Genomic DNA, 20,383 nt, shown 5'->3' on the forward strand with positions numbered 1-20,383 from the left:
AGACACATGGTAGGGCATGGACAAGAAGAGATACAGACCCACAGCATTATTAAATGAAACTGTTAATAGGTTGTTGTTGGGTTGCATAATTTAGCAACAACATAAATTCATTCTTTAATTAATTTATTCAGTTGTGTGTTAGCAGTCATCAATAACTCTCTAAGTGCTAGAACACATATTTTAAAGTCGGAAATCCAACACAGAAGTCCAAATAACCAAATATGATCATTTGATGTCCTCCAGCAGAGCCGTCTGTGTGTAGCTTATGAATGAAAGATGATATCAGGATTAATCAGTGTATGTCTTGTTTCTCTGTGATCTGATGAGATGGGTATCCTGTAATTTGCCCCAGATCTTTATCTTGGTGTCAGGTGTGAGTTATGTGTCATGTTGTAGGATAAATCTTGCTGTACTAAGTGACTCCCTGGCTTTCTTTAAATGCTGCAGGGAAGAGTGAGTGTGCGTCTGTGTGAGCTACACGATACTGAGTGCAGTTAGGGAAAGCTGTAGATCACTTGAACAGAGCATGTCAGTGAACATTTGACGGCAAATACATACCTAGGTCTTTCACTTATATATTGGACTACTTATTTAGAATGATATATAATATATAATTATATTGGTATTTGATTTATCACTTATGTTATAGTATAATCCTTTTTCTTTTTCTTAGCATTTTAAGTTTTTTGTTTTTTTTTTTTGGTCTTACAAAGCTTGATTTGGGTAGGCAATTGTTACTCTTGTGAGCCTGTAAAGCTCTTTGAGACATTGCTCTGTGCAGTATGTGCTATACTGTTAAACTTCTTTGTGTATTATATTCTCAAGTAGTCTTTTCTGAGGATTATGCCAGTGAATAACACAGCTCCAGCCTTTATCTCAGCTCTAGCCAACCCAAGCAGAAATTCACATTTCCCTTTCCCTGCAATTACTTCATACACAATTTTTTGCTAACTCTTGTATTTTTCCTTTTTCCTTTATTCTGCATCCCTCATCTACCCTACTATCTCTGTTGTCCCACTGTTGTAGCCACAGTGTCCTACATGGAAGCCCTGTCCTGGTCCACTTCTATAAATACTTTCAGATGATCTTGTGTCTCCTCCTCCTTCCCTCTCTCCTCTCAAGGAAACATTTTTCTATTGTATGTTTTGAAAATAGCCAGATACCTAATAGAACACTTGTAAAATGCAGGTCATTTAAACTTTTCTAGCGCAGTCCTTTATTTAATCAATTTAGTATTGTGGAGATTGTTAAAATTGTGTGACAGTGTTTGTTTATTTATTTATTTTTTTATCTCCTGGCATTTTTAGATAGAAAAACACATTTTCATCACAGTTTGAAATTCTGCTGCACTACAGTGCTAATAATAAAACTGAGCACTTAAATTACACTGAAAAGATGCAAACACTTTAGTGGAAAGCAGACATTTGCATATGTCTAATTGGTTTTATTGCTCAGTAATGTACACCTTTATGTCATACAGGAGGTTGACTTTAAAGTTCTTTCATAACTTTTGGGTGCTGACTATCTTGTAGCCTTATGCCTTTCCTGGGTCATTTTCCTTGGATTATCTCTTGTTCTTGCTTTCATAAATAGTACAGACATGGGCATGTAGGGAACATAATGTTCTAAACAAAAAGGTGAGATAGAACAAATCTAGTTGCTTCTTTGTACTTACAATGTCAGCTGCTGCAGTATATAAAGGTTATTTGCATGCAATCCTTTTAAAAATTTTTTTAGACATTTAAATGACCTGGGACCGTTACTAACTTACTGATGACAAACTTAGAAATGGTAAATCATGTATAATACAAAATAATCCTTCTCTTTTGCTTGTTCTTTTAAAAGTCACAAGCAAATATTTCATTCAGCCCTCTAAAATTGTTAAATGTCAGTTTCAAATCCAATTATGTATTTAAAAAAGGTCTGGGACAAAAAGCTAACAAGCAAATTTCACTTGAAATTCAGTAAAAATCGAATATTAGCATAAATATGGGCTGTAGAGCAGATCTTGTGAGATTTCCTCTGCTTGTGCTTACAGATAGAACAGCAGTCAAGGTTTAGACACACCTGGTACACTGTGTCCCAGATTGTCACTGTAAACCACTGTTGATTTGTTTTAAGATGTAAGCACCAATGAAAAATGTGTATTCTTATTTGGGAAAATGTCTTATAACATTTAGGTTCTGTGCACAATATGAGATGTCATCTCCTAAACCAATCTGTGAAATACATTGACTATTAGTTTCTTTAGTGCAGGCTTTTTTTTTTCATTATGACACATCAGAGCAATAGCTCAGCTGCATTTTCCCAGGTGAAAAGTCTCGGTAACAGATACTTTTCCAGTCTAACATAAAGCCAGATGAAAGAGAGGCAAACCTGTGGAGAAAATGCAAAACACAAAGACTGAGACTGAAACCCCAGGATTATCTTACAGTCAGGTGGCCATGTTAACAACTGAGTCACCAGGATGCTTCGGATTTGATGTCTCTCATGTATTTGTGAGTCCATCCTTTGTCAGCATATGCACATATTTGTTTGTCATGTCATTGAAGCTCATTAAATTTAACAGTGTCAGACTGAAGGAACTGAGGACACAGCTACTGTTTTATTAGCACTAAACTTCAGAGTTTCAACCCCAAAGTATCTTCTTTTTAGGTTACAAGCAACCTGTTTGATCAGTCAGGTCAGTTTCAATGAAATGTAAACTAATTACAAATCCTGTCCCTTTAAGTTTCATTTGTTTTGAGCCAAAGTCTAGGAAGAATGAAGCCATCTATTTTGTACCATGTGTTCACAAGCCGCGTGTTTTTGGTCACAGATTTAATCTGCTCTATACGCATGATTTGATCATAGGTCAAATCTGTGGAGAGATGCTCTGCCATTCTTCACTGACTCTTTTCAGATGGAGAGGTTTCGTACTCCACTGTACCTGTGTGTTTTTAGGATGGTGTCTTGGATGCCCTGTAGTGCACAAACCAGTAGAGGTAGTGAATCTGCATTGTGTCACTGATGACACAGACTGTGGACCTGGTTGGTGTGGCATCAGTTGTTGGAAACACCAGATGTATTCATCCCTGGAGTGATTCAAATTATGATTAGAGCTACTGGGGACTTGCTGTTTTTTGATCAGCTGCTGTGTTGTCCTTCAACTCCTGCATTTTTGTCTTTGCTTAGGTATTGAATGTCCACGAAGTTCCAGAAATATGCCTGGAGGCATGCAGGTGGCGGAACCCTTCAGTGATGAGGCCATGCTGTTCACCAAAGAGCTAGTGCTGCAAAGGGAGGTAAGCAATATAGCAGGACATACTGGCCCTGGTTCATTATTTCCTATTGTTGGATTGCCCATTGCCATGTTGGTAACTCTTGATGTACTGCTACATTGGCACCCACATTTCTGCGTCTTCCTTTCATGCTTTCACAGTCAAGTTTAGTCTGCTTTGAACACAAGATCATTTTGGTTCAGAGATATTAGATGAATAATATCTATTGTACCATTTTAGTGATAATCACAGCAGCTACTATGGTTTGAAATACTTTTCCATATGCATCCTTGCTTTGTTTTAAGCATAATATTTGACCCCAGTGATTTAAATAAATTAGTAAAGACTGTCTCTTATTTCTCCTATCTGTCTTTGGCAAAAATGTCTAGAGATCCTGAATTTCTACCAGAAATATCTGCTCCAACATTTTTTTTTTCCTTTGAAAGTTCATCTGTTTCTAGTGTCAGGGTTTTTTTTTTTTTTTCTTTCCAAACCATATTCATCAAGCCAAATGTCAGGCTGCTATATTTTCAAGACAGTTTGTACAAAATTAAGGCAATTGACTTTAATAAGCTGATTAAAATTGTTTACCCCCAAATGAACATCTTTACAACATTTAAAGTATTGTACTTGTACCTTAAGTGCTGTTAAATCTCAACAAAAAAATCCAGATAAAAGTGGCCACTAAAAGTATACTAACGCTAAAAGACACACACACACACACACACACACACACACACACACTTTCCTCCCCTCCCCACTTACTTCCAGTTTATGGAAAGCTCACCTGATAGTGGATTAATGCTCCTGGGCTTTAGAAAACTCTATCCACCGTGTGCCTGTTCATTCACATGCTAATAGGTTTTTATAAGAAGCAGTGAACGGACCAAAGCCATGATGGAACTAGCTATAATCCTGCCACCACTTATTCAAGCCACACACTCCTGCTCTCTTTCACCCCCTTTTCCCCCACCTCGTCATTCCTATCTCCGTTTTAAAAGGGCTTCTTTGCGTAGGGTGGCTGACTCCACTGTCCTTCGGTGTTTAATTGTCATGGAAATGCAGGCTTGGCCGGTTGTGTTGTGGAGTTGTGTTGAAGTATAGGTTGTATCCAGAGAACCTCGACTGTGAAATAATTGATGCAAGCAACAGTACAGTGATGTTGTATCGGGTACACGTTGATTTGATTTATTTAACAGGTGTATATATACATGCAAATGCATAATTAATCAGATTTTGAAGACTCATGTTCACACATTAAATTAAGCATTTTTCAGGCACATCCATGTACACTCACACGTTTTCTCCCTTACCAGTCATTAGTGGTGTCAGCAAGTTTTTCGCGGGTAGGTGGGAGTTAGTAGGCAGGACCGGGCGAGGGCTGGTTGGCTGCCTGCGCTGACCTGCTGTTATGGGTATGAACAGAAACACATGCACGCCCTCAAGGGGACACATTCAAGTAGATAACAGCACAGTTAAGCATTCACACATAAGAGGTGTCACTTTTTCAAAATTGGCAAGATTATCATCTAAAAGAAAGTTATTTCTTGCGTAGAAAGTTGCTGTGTTGTCATTGTTCTAGTTTGCTACATTCACTGAACAAATGGGAACATGGCAAATGAGAGGAAAGAAGAACCAAAATAACTGCTAATGCTGTACAATGAAACAGGATAGATTTGCAGGTGAGAAAGCCCAGAGCAAAGAGGGGAGAGGAAATATAGGAGCTCTAACGAGAGATGAGTTGGCAGCAGAATTAAAGAAATGATGTATGACAGAGAGGAAAAAGTGGTCTGTGGCCCTCATCCATTCATCCTTCATCTTTCCTACTTCTGTAGAGCATAGTGAGTGTAACCAAAACAGGTTATTAAGGTGTGTCACACTCTAACATGAATATGGATCATTTGATTTCATTAGCATAAGATTCTGCTGTTGATTCCTCGCTGAATAGCATCTGATTGCCGGAGCTTTTTAAGAAGTTCGGAAGATGGCCACACGTGAATAACATTTGATTTGGGTTGTGGTGGCGTATTTATTTGCATTCATAAAACACTTTTCTCACTTACGCTGCTCGACTGCCATTTTGTATTTCCTAGAACTTTGTTGATCTGATGACATGTTGGCTCAATGGTCTGTATTTTTTTTTTATCTCTACATTTCCATATTCCACTACTCTGTAATTAGCCGTTACCCTTTTCTTCTCCTTTGTTGGGGTGATGGAATGAGCACATTTTTTTTTCTCTCTTTTGCTTTTGTGCTGTTGTTTTGGTGTTTTGTGAAAGGCCTTTTATTTTTCTGCTTTCCTCTTTTCCACTTTAGTCTTTCACTCTTCCCTCCTCTTCTTTAATGTCCAGTTTTGAATCTTGGGCATTTGCTCTCAGATTGCTGCTTCCTCGCCTGCATATTTGCTGCATCCCCCTTTCTCAGTTCCTCTCTGAACTGCCACACAGGCATGTCTTAATTTCTCTTGATGCAGACACGCATAATTAATGTGGCATCCAGTGAGGGGAAAGGCCCTAGTGTCTGTCTCCTCTATTTATAACACCCCACCCACCACCACCACACACACACACACACTTTTCATTTCCTTGGTTTCTGTGGTGATTCTCTGCCGCTTTGTAAAGATTTCTTTTTCTTTCAAACTCTCTCTTTTCAAAAATCACTTTTGTGTTTATCTGCTCTGTCTTCCTTTATCCCTGCCTCCCTTCTTTCTCTCTCTCTGTCTGTCTACCTCACTCTGTCTCTCTCTCTCTGCCTGCTGTCTCTCTGTAGTGTTAATCTCTGACAGACACTGCTCCCGTTCCCAGCATGGAACCGAAACAGCAGCACAGAATTCTGAGGGAAAAAAGGAAACACATTGGTAAACACCACTCCCCAGACATTTCTCTTTTTCTTTTTGATGTCTTCCGTTTAATTTTCTTTCACCTCCCACCTTTCATTGACACAAACATCCATTCACTATCTCAGACACTGAGCCTCTGTTGATTTTCTTTGTGCTTCTGGATGGCAACATCAAAAGCTCAGCCCAAGCAATAATGGAAGAATTTTACTTCATTGACGTGTTTATCTAGGATGAGTCAGTCAGACATGGGACATAATTAGTGGTGTAGTGTTGGCTAATAAGAGACATAAGTCAGAGAAACAATATTTAAAGTATTCCCAGCTCCTCATTAACATACTGTATGTTCAATAACCATAATTCCTGAGACTGAGAAGGCAGCAGTGTAAAAAATATGAAAGCTGTGATGACAGTGTAGTGCTGGGAACCCAGTGTGGTGCATGAAGATTCTACATTTTCCCAGTACAGTTACCAAATCTATCTACAAATCCCTCATAGATTTCAAATATTTGATCTTAGTCATTTGTGGTTTTGTGTTTGGACTCTTTTTTTTTTTTTTTTCCTCACCACCAAGGATGTAAGGATAAGAAAAGAGGGCGAAGCAGAGATGGAGTGTTTGATTGAGCGGGGACGAGAGCAGGCTAAGTGGACAGTAATATGCTGTGTGCTGGTCCACCTACGTATACTGTCAGTCGTATTGACCTCATTCAGTCTGGGTGGTCTCTTAACTACTGTACTGCCGTGACTGCCTACTCGCCAACAGTTTCTCTCTAGCTCACACATAGAAATGCTCATAGGTTACGTTCTTGGATATGTACAGTTGTGGTATGTTACTATGTGCACTAGCATGCTATTTTGAATTTTAATATTTAGTTTACATTTATTAAAATAAAGCTAATAAACATTTTGTTGGAAGAAACTAAAAAGTACACAACTTTCTTTTCTTTTTAAAAGCAAAATTGTATCTGTGTAATGCTGAATTATGTTAAAATTCACTAAGCCTTTAATGACCTCACATCATAATAACAAATCATTATGCTCTGAAAACTTGATTTTCATTTTTGTCTGTTATTGCTGATGAAGCCATGGTCAAGTTTGTATATTGTAGTTTGACAGTTTGTTGTGTACTTCATCTTTTAAACATTTTAGAACCAATATTAAAAAAAAAAATTATATTCATTAATTAATAGTCCAAAAAAAGCATATTTGCACTAATTAGGCAAAAAAACAAAACAAACTTGCATTAATATTTTAATATGGTGGCTACAGCCCTAATACATACATACACAAAGGCACTTACCTTTGTGTCTGTCCAGAGTGACAGTTCCTCTGCTCACAGTGTCCTAAACTTGGCCCAGCTGTGCTTAAAACAGATCCCCTGCACCCACCTACCCCACCTTGTCACATTAACACTGTGTGCACCACGCTGTCATAGGTGGGGGTTGGTATAAGCTGCCTTCAGACCTGCAGGAGGTTGTGTTGTGGAGCACCAATGAGTCACTGTGCCAGCGTGGCATCACAGATGCCCTGCTAATGCCTGGCTCTATAGATCTTCAAGCTGCTCCTCTGCTTCAGTAACTGTTCTCGGTGAGCATTTTAATTAAATGCTAATAAATCCCAACACCTTTGTAATATCAAGAGGATTTTACTTGCTGTTCTCTGTGAATGTATGTGGTAATTCGTATTGTACCACTGAAATGAATATAAATAGGCACACTGTGGCAAGTAGATAATTGAAGTTTTATCTAGTTGGATGTCGTTTCTTCTGTCTCTTTATATACATCTGTGTTCAGTGCACCTCAGACCAATTCATTTTGCTTTCTTCACACATGTGTTCAGGCATGCGAAATGCATCCTTTATGCATCTGAGCCCCTTTTTATGTGTCTTATTTTGCTTTTGAGAGCCGCGGGACACTATTGGATTTCTCCAGTGTCTATGTTCTCACATTGATTTCTGATCACGCTTGAATTATTTTGGCATAAGACCAATTACAAAAGTGCTGCATCTCACACTCTGACCATCCTATTCCCTTCACCTCTTCAGTTTCTCTTCAGCATTTGACTCTCATTCTGTTGTTCTTTTACTAACATATATTTGTATGTCTGTTTTTTGCGGCTATTTCTGACTTGTTTTTCTTGTTTGTGTTTGCGGTGTGTGAGTGAGTGATGGATAAAGAGAGACGAGAATCAGTACACCTAATAAATAATACATTGTGTGGTTTCCTGGTCAGCAAGACAGACAGGCAGTGGGGACAGAGAATTGCCCCTTGGGCCTTTTTTTTCCCCTCACTACACTCTCTAGTTAAACAAACCACGGGTACAGAAGGCAGACCCACATCCAGATTACTGATGCTTTATAGCCACAGACACAATCTGTCTCAATAAAGTAAATCCTTATTTGGAAACGTAGTAGACCTCAAAGTAGAAAAAACAAAAGCATTACTCCTAAAAGTGCTTTGCAATACAAGCTAATTATCCATCTATTTTGCCTACATGTTGTTTCTGTATGACAACTGGCAAATCATTCTATATTGCAATAGAGATTAATTTCATGTATTTATTTAATTTCTGTTGAGTATTGACCGGAATAGCCTTTTTTACATTACTTTTGTGTAATAGGTGTCACTGATAGGGTTCAACTTCTGATTTTGCAGCAGTTCGCTAGTAAAGTGCCATTCAGCTTGTTTGTGTGCTTCGGAATCACAGTTGGGGTAGCTTTGTTTTTTGAAAATTGTGAAATATAGCCTGGAGGTGAAACAGTGTGACCCACATAAACACATTCACACCCTCATAGTGACGGAGAGTTGGATGGGTTTGAATAGAGATGGGAGGAAAAATAAATCCTGCACACCGGTTTATCGTTCCAACTCATTTACGAGGGCGACCTTCTGTTTAACGTGTGTGTGATGGAATTGCAACTTCGTCAACCCTGATAAGCATGCCCTGCAAACAGAGCAAAGACACAGGCACACACTGAGCTTGGGGACTAGCTGAATCCTCTTAGCCTTTTCCTCTACATGAAGGGCACTGCAGTACTCTTGCACATTAGTGAGGGCATGCTCTCATGCATTTGCACTGTACCGTCTCACCTTAAATCACTCACTGAAATCATAAAGTTTTTAGTTGTCTTTCATTTTATGTCTTTCTGTCTTAGTCACTTTTTTTTTCATTCGCCTGGATTTTTCTGCTTAAACTTACTGAAAGAGAGCAAATTGGATGTGGGGTATCAGGGTGTGCTCACATTCCTCGACAAACACATTTCCTAAAGTATTATTGAACCCAAGTCCAGAAGACTTACCTAGTATGTTTAATATGTGATTGAAGCAACTTAAAAAAAAAAAAAAAAGAGAGAAAACCATTTCTATTGGCTTATTGTTTGCCTTTCTGCTGATTATACTCGTCTTTCCTGCTTAAAAAGAAAACAGCCACACTACATATTGAATTTTAGTCTTTTTGAGAATACTGGAGGCAGCCAGCCAGATAGCCAGTGGCTGTGTCAATAGACATGTCATTACCTGTCTTATTATTCAGCTGCTATTCTTTGTTGTTTTGGCTCTTATTTTCTGCTTCTCTACCAGTCTGTTCTAATAAAGAATAGTTTTATTTGCAGTTTGTTTCAATTTCTCGCTTCACTCTGTCATTCATTGCAGTCCAGCCTGCGCTAGAGATGACAGAGGGCGAGGGCTGTACAAAAAGAGTGGTAAATTCAGAGGTGGAAGTTACTGTGGAATTTTGACTACCTTATTGAAAGAGATCAGTGTAATCTAGCACACTTAGCTTTAGTCTTACGGTTTTTGTCCATCACTCACAATAAGTGTCACTTTAAGTTATTGAATAAACAGCTTTAAAATCTTGCTAAATATTGTCTAGGATTTTGGGGAATAAATATATGATGGAGATTTTTAACTTAAATACCTTTGATCATAAAAATGAGGATAAAGATGAGCCTTGATCCTTGGAGTTCTTGTGTGGTTAATGCCTCAGCTTTGACTGGAGGTTTTATTCTTTGTGTGTCCTCCTCCTTCGGTCAGCTGATTCTCTGTCATCTCATGTTCTGCCCCATGAGGCAGCTTCATTTTTATTGCGTATTTCTTAATTTGCTATTATTGTTGTCTTGCTTCCCATTCTTCTCACTTGACTGACATTTTATGTTCCTCACTAAATTAATGTTAGTATTCACACGCGCACACACACATACATTCTGCTTTTTATATTGCTATTGTTGTCTTTCATTGCTCCAACCTTTACCCACTTTGTGAATTTGCATGTGGTCACCTCTTTTCCATCTGCCCCCTCTGAACCTGACCTGCAAGGAAAACACTTTACGCTCAATTGCATGCAAACACTAATAACACCATAAATACCCAAATCCCTATTGAGTTGCTGGCTGCTAGGTGTTTATCTTAACATAAAAACTGATTGACACTGTAACAAAAATGGGCTGTGATCAGCACAGTCTGAAATAATATATTCTGTCCCATAGATACATTTTTAAGTCACGGCTTTACAAGCAGATAAACGAAAGGCATCTTGTTGACACTTAATGCTGGAATAATGCAAATGTTTTAATTTCTCCTTGTTGAATTCTCAGTCTTGTAGTTTGACCTACATAGTGCACAGTAATGGAAATACAATAAAATGTGTCCTTCTGGATCTCTGATCAGCCCTTCAGAGAAAATGGCCCCGGGCCTCTATGCTTTACTAAAGCTTAAATTGATCCTATTCTGCTGAGTGTGATGCACCAATATATTGACAGTTTTAGCACCACCATGCTAACATCAAATACATAGATGGAACAAAACAATGTATTGATGTTTGATCTGTATTGCTCTGCAGTCAGCACCAACTGTAGCTCTACTTGTAGCTTCTTACAACCTGGGATCTATATGTGTAGGTCTTGGCAGGGTAATAATTTTTTTTTTTTAAGTAATCACTAACATCTATGCAAGCGAGTCGATGTGTGCATACAGGCGAGCACAGAGCAGATAGTCTCAGTTGTGCTAATGGTTCCCTTGACAACACAGCAGTTGCTACACATTGACGTTGTCTTGGCGGTAGGGTTAAAAAACACACACACACACACACACACACACACACACACACACACACTGAAGTCAGCTGTCACGATAAAACCGAACCAGTCAGTGTCTGTGTCTTTTCTCCCACACACTCCGTCTCGTCTCAGTTTCTAGGGTAGCAGAATTTACGTCGGGTAGAGGCTGTCTTCTCCTCTTCCTTTCCACATATCTCCTGTGTGGCTCTGTACATGTGTCCCCGCCTCCATGTTTCATGTCAGTCCTTTGTCACTTGCTCACTTATTGAATTGTCAACATCGACCCTTGCTGTGCAGGGGGCACACCTACCTAGACCTCCCATCTCCTCTTGTCTTGTCCATTTCTTTTCCTCTTGACTTCAGCTCTGCTTTCACAAGGCTGTCCTTTGTTTGTGTGCATTTGTGTGTGCCTGTCGTGAGGAGGAATATAGCCTATAATATCTGAATAAAAAAAAGCACTAAATAAAGGCCAGAAAGAGGAAAGATTTGAAGCAGTAATCCATTGCCAGCTTTACCCCAGCATAACATCCTCTCGCCTGCACCCGTATCCCTATGTCAGCATCTCCGTCCACCTACCTTCTCTCATTCCATTTCTTTATATCCCCTACCAGCAAGCGGGAAGCTATCTCAGCGGCTGCGTCAGCGATCGGCATCTTTTTCCCCCCTCTCCCTCTTTTTTTTTTTTTTTTTTTTTCTTTTCAGTTTTCCCAGAGGAGAGTCAGGGGCATAGAAGGAAGAACAAGCCTGGCAAAATCTTTTCAGAAAACCAACAGGGATTGGGCTCTCAGCTTTGAATTCAGAGAGATAAAGCTAATGGCAGAAGTGGGCGACAGACAGAGAGCTGTGTGGATGTGTGCGTGAGCATAGCTTCAATTGAGGCCAGCTATAGAAATGTAGTTTCTTTAAACCCTTTTGGTGGCTGAATCTCTCTCTCTGAATGTGTAGGGGAAATTCCAAGCAAGGTTTGCTGGGGCACTACAGTTTCTTAAAATGCTTTCATTGCAAGCTAAATGTCTCTTAAAGTGAGAGTGTTTGCTTCGATATAAGTGTTTATTTAGGCGTGTACGAAAGGTCATCATTACTTCTGAGGCCAAGAGTAATTTTATCTTTGATGGCTCTGCATGTTGGTCTGCTATTCTGTCTTTATGTTCTCTACGTGTTTCTTTTGTCATCTCTCAACTCTTTCTATCTAGATGAAATGTGATACAAGACGTGTCCATACTTTATTCTTAATTAGCATCTATTATTGTACTGGAAAATTTGCAGTTAGCACTCCGCACACCACAGGTAATGTTTTTAAAGCCGGTCTTCTAATGCTAAGACTTGAGAAAGCTTGTCAGGGGCTGTGTTATTAGCGCTCTGGCTTCTGCTGATTCTATAGCTGACATTTAGCACTATAGTCTGACACACCCACAGACAGACAAATACTTGCCTGCATGCTTGCTGCATACATTTTATATTGCTGCTCCATTTTTGTCTGCCACCTCATTGAACACGTTTGGTACTTTTGGCTGAGAATTGACACTATAACACACATGTACACACACCCTCCCTACACACACACACACACACACACACACACACATACACAAATCTCACAGAGAGTTATTATCTCCTGGAACAATACTAATAGATGCATGTACTGCTGTGAGCAAACAGTTTTTGCCTTTGCTGCCAATAGAGTGGGAGGGTGAACTCTTGCCAAGTCTCTTCTACCGTGAGCCTCCTCTATTTCTCCTCTCGTATCCTCTCCCTCTGTCATCATACTTGAGCCACTTTTCTTTCTCCTCTATCTGCATTCGCTTCTTTGATCTGTTCCTTCTCCTCCTCTACTCCCTGTGTGTGTTCGTCCCAGCTGAGCCACATCCTCCGTCCCTCCATCTCATAGTAATAAACTCCCATTGAAATCGTGTCTTACAGGCTCTCTGGTTCTCATATCACTATCACATGATTTGACCTGCAGTACTTGTAACATATTTTTGTGGCACCAGTTTGTGATGTTTATTTTGATGTTCATTTTAGTAGTTCTTAGTTTTGGTTTTAAGTCATTTTACTGCATACATATAGGTATTTGGTGTGTCTGGTCATGTTGAATTAGCCGGAGTGAGGGACAAGCAAGCGGTGAGGGGAGAAGAGCAGCATACCTGGCTGTCTAATTATTGGCTCCCCTGTTGGGAGAAGGTACTCTTGTATCAGCCAGGCAGACGCGGTCATGCTCAGCTTGGGGCCACAAAGTTACTGGTACACAGCCCTAAAAACAATTATTACACACTGAATCTGCAGTTCTAATATGTCAGGGCTGCATGATGGTGATTGTAAATTGTTTAAGTTCCTGGTCTTTTTCTCGCTGCAGAGCCTTAAGCCCTTTCTTACTGTATGGATTTGCTGGGTCTAAGAGTTCCAACTTCACTTTCATTAACCACATCTTCATATTTAGAATTTCTTCCGCTTTCGCTGCCTTATTTTTTTATTTTTGGGTTATCTCTGTACCACATCTGATAAGCAGCTCTTGGATTTAAATATATTTTGCTGTCTGTTTTCTGGGACGACATATGCTTTGATCAGCTCTTATGTGGAGGTGGCATAGTTAGACTGGCACAGGTTCATAAGTAGTCACTCCTACACCAGCATCTCTACTTCAGGTGTTGTTGCAGAGTGCCGAACAACATTTAAACATGACCAGAATCCACTGATTATTGGACAGCAACTCAACAACATGCTGCCACGTACAGAAGAACTTTTGAGCTTATTTCCCTTCCCTTTCTATTTTCAGCGTACAGGAGATACATTCATATTTTATTACATGCAGATTCAGTAATTAAATAGTCTATTTCAAAATGCCCCATTAAGAAATACTTTAAACTGCAAACGTCAGTACATAAAAGGCAGTGAGACTCCACTTGTTCACCATGAACAGAGATTTGCTATTGATTTGTTTTGATCTTTAAACTTCTCTGCTGACCCAACTGCACAGACACATTTAAACACACGCAGCATTTTGCCGCAGCGGCTGAATAATTCTGCCCCCACATGAAAACTGTGTGAAACTAACACAGCGCTTGTCACCCTGAAGTCCACATCAATGTAAATTCATGATCCTACTACACAACAAAACAAATGCTGAGCTTTTCATAAAGTGTCAGATAGGAGCTCATCTATTGAAATCTCTTTTGTGTTGCTCTTTGTGCCTCATTTTTCTTTTTTTCACTCTGCTTTTGTGGCCCACTTCTTTCTGTCATAGTAAATCAGGTTGTCATGTGTGGCCTTATGCTCCACCTTAGTTAATTCTCCCTCCCCATGTTTGTTTTTCTTACAGACTCCATTATTTAATATCTTTAACAATGTTGGAGGACATTTTGTAACTAAATTTCCACTCCTCCACCACTAAAATGTCTAAGCCCAGAGATGAAATCCAAAAACATTCACTGTAATCCCCAAACTCATCCTGATGTTACATAAAATCTCCTAGTTCATGAGAAATGCTTCCTTTTTCCTCTTTTCTTGTCCTTAAGATTTTGTGCTGGAACACTGTGTATGGGCTTTTACTAGTCTTTCATGGGGTCTGAATTTGCATGTGAACACTCAGTGATGCTATAGAAACTACAACAATGGTCTGGAGAATCACGTTGTCGCATGTTTAGTTGTGCAGTCTGTACATGAGAACATGAACATAAATGTCGAAGTTACAGGACATGAGGAAGGGTTCACACTCCAATCACTTCAGCTGGCTGCAAGTACTACATTACAGTACATACAGTGTATGTACTGGTGCTTCTGTGGTGATAAATGCTTAATGAGTAGCAAGGAAACAGTTGAAACAGTAATGTCAAAGGATATGTTCACTCCTCCATCCCCAATCCTGTTAATATAGTTTTTAATATTTTTACTTGAGCAGAACAAAACATCAGCTGCAGTAGACTCTCACTGGGCTTTTACAGTTAAAGCAACACAGGTTTTCAGAAGATGAATGAGTGATGCCTAATCCTGATGATACTGTACATGTGATCACGGTTATTTGTCTTGGCCATAAATCTTCATATTAAAATGAATAAATAATAGTCAGTATCTTAATTGTTTGCTCAATGTGTATGTACATGGTTCTGTTTTGTGTGGGATCATCATCACAATGCCTCCACATGTCTCAGGTGTCTGAGTGTCTCCAGTTTGCTACTCTCGGGAGAAATGAAATACTACACATTACACCCTGGCTTCAACAACTGGACACGATCATAAAAGAAAGACTTCATTGTTGCTGGCTAAGAAAACACAGGAATGTTTTTTTTTTTTCACCCAGCCAAAGGGGCAATAAACTCTTGCACAGGGAGTAACACACTTGAGTGGGCCTCTGTGTGGCAAAAATAGCTCACACAACCCAGCTCCTTCTTAATTTTAACAGCAACATCTGTTTGAATTTGACCACAGTTGATATCCACTAAAAATCTATTGGCGTGCACCTATTCAACACTACAGCCTCAGCAGCACTGGGATCATTGCCAGCAGTATACTGTGATGAAAATTTTTCTTCTGCCTCTGTTGACCTCAGTAACAGCAAATCCTACCACCATCTGGTCATTGAATATTGCTGTTTACATCAGTTTTCACATGTGAAATCAGATGAACAAGTAAATATCATCTTGTCTTCATTGACTTCTCCAGTCCACCAGTAGCTTTTTCACCTTAACCTTCTTGATGTGATTCTTGAAATTTCTACAAGAATTATTTGCTGTAATAAGGGCGGTCTTCTTCTCTTCATAGAGGTTGTGCTGTCACCACCTTGGACTATGCACCCCATCCTGTTCCTCTGTTTGACATTAGGAACAAGCAGCTCTCCTCCCCTGACTCATGTTGACTCACAAGGCAGCGTCCCTTCAGGCCTGCTTAGAATAGCCTCATGTCTGTTCCACTAGCACACTGGCTAGTGTTCACCCAACAATCACAGCACGTGCACTGTGTACCATTGTATAAACTAGGGATATGGGTTTTAGGCTGGTACCTTAATCAATTGTTGGCTGTAGTATGCTCATTGTCAATGATTATTGAATCAATAAGAGCTTAAAGGATTCAAATGCATAAAAACATAAATCAATTGACATGGCAGTTTTTTTGCAGCAAATTCCGGCTAAATTAGATGTCTGATGCACATATAACAGGGCTGCCATTAAAAAATTGCTGCTTTTCTCCAAACTGATACTCTACAAATAATTTTAACATTAAACTTTATAATTCTGCACAACTTTGTCTTTCTAACAAAAATTTAAAAAAAAAAACACACAAAACTACAGGAAACTCAACATGCAAAGCACAAGTCATTTGTATTGATGGAAAGGGCTGTATCTCACAGATGCATGTATCAAGGAGTAAAAGCTAATAGGCTGTGAAGCACCTTCTTATTCTTGTTGTTTCTGTTATACATAAACCACCTGTGCCAAGCCCTCAACAAAAGTGCTGATATTAAATGGTGTAGTAAAACTGCATGGAAATTCAACGTTAAATTATACTCCGTAAAACTCCTGGATGAGTGGAACCACGGTCCCAGTGTTGCACAAATGAATTTGCAGCAACATATCTTTATAATCGGTATACCACATAGATCAGGGTCACTTAAATGTTTAGTAATTAAAAAAAACCCTGTACGTCTACTTTCATTTGTTCTTAGCCAAAGCCCAAGGAGAATGAATCTGAAAAAACATTGAATAAACATTAATACATCAATAGAGATAAAACAACTAAAACCTGTTTATATCGTTGGCCTTCACTGGGTTCACAGGTGACTTTTTTTGTTTTTCAGTGGTGACAGTGTTTACCTTTTTTCATTAAAGTTTTACTTTTGGGCATGTGTGATTAATGTAGTTTGTTTTTAGTTATACATGGAATACTCAATTTTAGCCATATTGTGGAGGCGTAGTTGTTTAGTTATAGGGTATAGTAATGTAATCTGATTGACTGTCAGCATAAACATCGATTAGAACAATATAAAATATGAGGGCAGTAGAAAATATGTCAAAAGTGAACATTCTGTTTGCTGTACTGACATTATTGAATATGTGTTTTTGGTTGATAAATGGCTGATGCAATTGAGATTTAGTGGAATAACATGCCTCAACGGATAGTAATTTACAATGAGAGAAAAAAAAAAGTAATTAAGACATTGACTTCAAAATGTCCTAAGAAGCTGTTCAACTTAAACAAGCTCCTTTTTTAAGTGGAATGAGAGTGAAAATGTATAGTTTGCTGCTGGGTTAAGGGCTTTGACCTATTAAATTTGGTGTCCTCTCACACTGAAAACACACGCGGTTGCACATGGTTGCACTGTGGCAGTTATATCCCCGCAGTTCCATTTACACTGACCCCTCAATCCTCCCATTTTCCCTGCCTTCATATTCACTGGTCTCCCTGCCTCACGTACCCTGGTGGTCCAGTCCATTACTGGCATCAGCACTTCATATCTGCTGCACTCTATGGTAACATTGAACTCTTTCCCCCACCACCACCACACCCCTTGTTATGCAGTCCATGCCATTCACCAGTCATGCAGGAGCAATGATAGCCAAGCTATATATCCCCCGTTCCATCTGTAGCTGGCACTCTTGCATCACATTTGCTCTGCTTACTCCTTTCCCAAATGCCTTTGCTCTCTCTTCCTCTACCTCTTGCAGCTTTGCTTTTCCTCTTTACCATAACCTCTTATTTTTCTTTCATTTATTTTTATTTCATTTGAATCAATTACTGCCTATTTTACTTTTTCTTCTTCTCTTTTGTTTGTTCCAGCTTGTCTTTTTTTTCCTTTTTGTGTTCTTACTTTATTCCTTATTGCTTCTTCACCTCACTTTCTTGTCATTTCTTTCAGGTAGGTAGGTCTCCCAGAAGCACTACTATCACCAACTGCAATATCCAGCACAGCTACATTTCTCTGTTGATATCTAGATTTTTTTTTTTCTTTCCCATTGCTCTTCCCCTCTTAGATCTCCTCCCTTTTCTAACGCTTTTCTCTTTTGACCAAATTTGTCACTTTTGCTTGCTCCCTAGTAGCTTCTTTCTAGCAATCTGCTTTCCATCCCACTTAAATTTTCTTTTCTACATCCCAGTTTTTGTACCACCATGTCTTCATTTGCCTCTGACTCCGATCTCCCGTCCTTTCCCTCCCTCCTTAGGCTCTGTGTGCTGTGGGTAGGTACATCTTGTCTTGCTTCCTCTTTCAAATAGCTTCATGATTGCTAATGACCCAGAGAATGAAAGGATGTAGGCAAGGACTGTTTCCCATGGAGACGGGCCCTTCGGTAACAAGCTAGTAGAAGTCGAGCATACAGTAAACCCCATCCTGCAATACCATACAGATGAACAGGAAGTGTAACCCATTCCAGATAATCTTGCGACAGAATGCCATTGCATAGCTTCATGTTGAATACACTGCAATATATCTTTTCAGCTTTCAACTGAACTATCTTACTCATGTACACTGTAAATTTCAAAACTATGTATTGATATGTATTTCATTTCACTGAACATTCATCTCACAATCTTCTCATTAGAGAGAGTTGTGAAACTGTTGTCTGGCTTTGCATAGCTGTGTTATCAAAACAATCATGAGTAAACAACAGGAGTGGGAGACCAAGGCGTGCTGCCTGAGGTATGAGTCAGTGTAGTGACAAGTGGTCAGTACAGTATGAAATGGTCATGTTAAATGTGAGGTTTAGATGAATCATCTCCTCTCTCTCTCTTATGTTCATAATGCTCCTCCTTTTCTTCCCTTATTCTAACTGTTGGATGTAACTGAGCACGTAACGGTAAACGTAGCTGGCACAACAGACACACACTGTACATGGGCAAATACAGACGGACCAGCATATGCAACTCATTATGCAGCATTCTTGCACCTGCACAAAATGCTCAGTAAATAAAGGCATTAATGAGTCATCAACAGACATTGCATAAGAAAACATATAATGGATTTGATTGTGTGACCTTTGCCTAGTGACCAGTTGTGACACCTCTGCAGTACATCATTTATTTATTTATTTATTTATTTTAACCACAGTTTGATGGCAGTTGGTAGTGTATAGTAGAAATCCTTTTTGGGATAATGGCAAGATACTGAAACAGTCCAGACCACTCGGTAAGTAACCACACCTGTGTCTGTGCCTAATAGTGCTAATGTAATGCTGTGTGTCGACAGGTTAAATTGTACTTTTCTCCTAATTGTATTCTTTACTGTCTTTCAATACCATATGGTCCTTGGTCCCTAAAAGTGCACACATAGTTGTTTGCTGCCACTGAATATGTTTTTCTGTTTTTTTTTTTTTTATCGTTTCCTTTTGTATCATTAAATAACATTTTTATATTATAACCAATCCTTTTAAAGTCATACAGTGGACATTTAAATGACAAATTTACTATTAAAGCTGTCTTTTTTCCAAAAGCGTATGTTCTTAAACAGTCAAATTTAAAAACACAAAGAAATTTGCATGCACAGTTTGTTCCTTTTCCCTCTTCAGCTGTCCTTTTTAACCTCCAGCTCTTACGCTATCTCACTCTCCTGGTCTTCCTGTCATTTCATACTTTCTGAAAGCTGGACGGTCACCCTCACAAACACGTACTCACTCTCCATTTCTGACAGCCTCTCAGGTTAAGCACATCACAAGCTCTCAACTAACTGCTGCGCTCTTGTTGTGATGGCCATGTCAACCTCTCCCCTCTTTCATTTTAAACACCCTCTCTGTTTTAATTCCTCTGCTTACAATCATGAATTGGTACGTGTTGGAGAGAGAAACCTTGATTCTGCTTTTCTGGCCCTTGCAGGTACTCTCCCTAACCAGATGTCCACAATTTTTACTGGCTATGTAAACTGGTGTTGTCAGCTGCACTGCTGGGTTGAAGCTTTACCTGCCTTCACAGGTGTGTGAATGTGGATCCTGATAGCATCTTTCATCTACATATTGTGCAGCTTTATAGGTGTTAATAGGTGTTGTACATGTCATGATCAGCTTTGTCCACATTTTCAATCACTCACATGGATTTCTTTTTCATGTCAACTCTCATTCACGTTGCACACTCCAACAGTGTTATTCTGTTCTTTGCCAATATATTTTACCAGGATAGTATATCCTAGGCTATAATAAACAAGTGTGCTTGAAACATGATCTCCGTATTTATCAATTAAGAGGAGAGAAAGAGATGCAGTGGAAAGAATGGCAATAGAAATACTTGGTCTTTTATTCCACAGACCGTGGTTAAAAT

At 39.2% G+C, this 20,383-nt stretch overlaps 1 protein-coding gene across 1 annotated transcript in view; it reads left to right on the top strand.

The window, feature by feature from the left end:
* snd1 (staphylococcal nuclease and tudor domain containing 1) overlaps window positions 1–20,383 on the top strand; it is a 145,817-nt gene that overhangs the window by 44,361 nt on the left and 81,073 nt on the right. Inside the window, exon 16 of the mRNA XM_026326508.2 lies at window positions 3,175–3,284. Coding sequence (XP_026182293.1) covers window positions 3,175–3,284 — 110 coding nt within the window. The remainder of the gene's footprint in view (window positions 1–3,174; window positions 3,285–20,383) is intronic.

The sequence above is a fragment of the Mastacembelus armatus genome, chromosome 23 (genome assembly GCF_900324485.2).
Source record: "Mastacembelus armatus chromosome 23, fMasArm1.2, whole genome shotgun sequence".
NCBI lineage: Eukaryota > Metazoa > Chordata > Actinopteri > Synbranchiformes > Mastacembelidae > Mastacembelus > Mastacembelus armatus.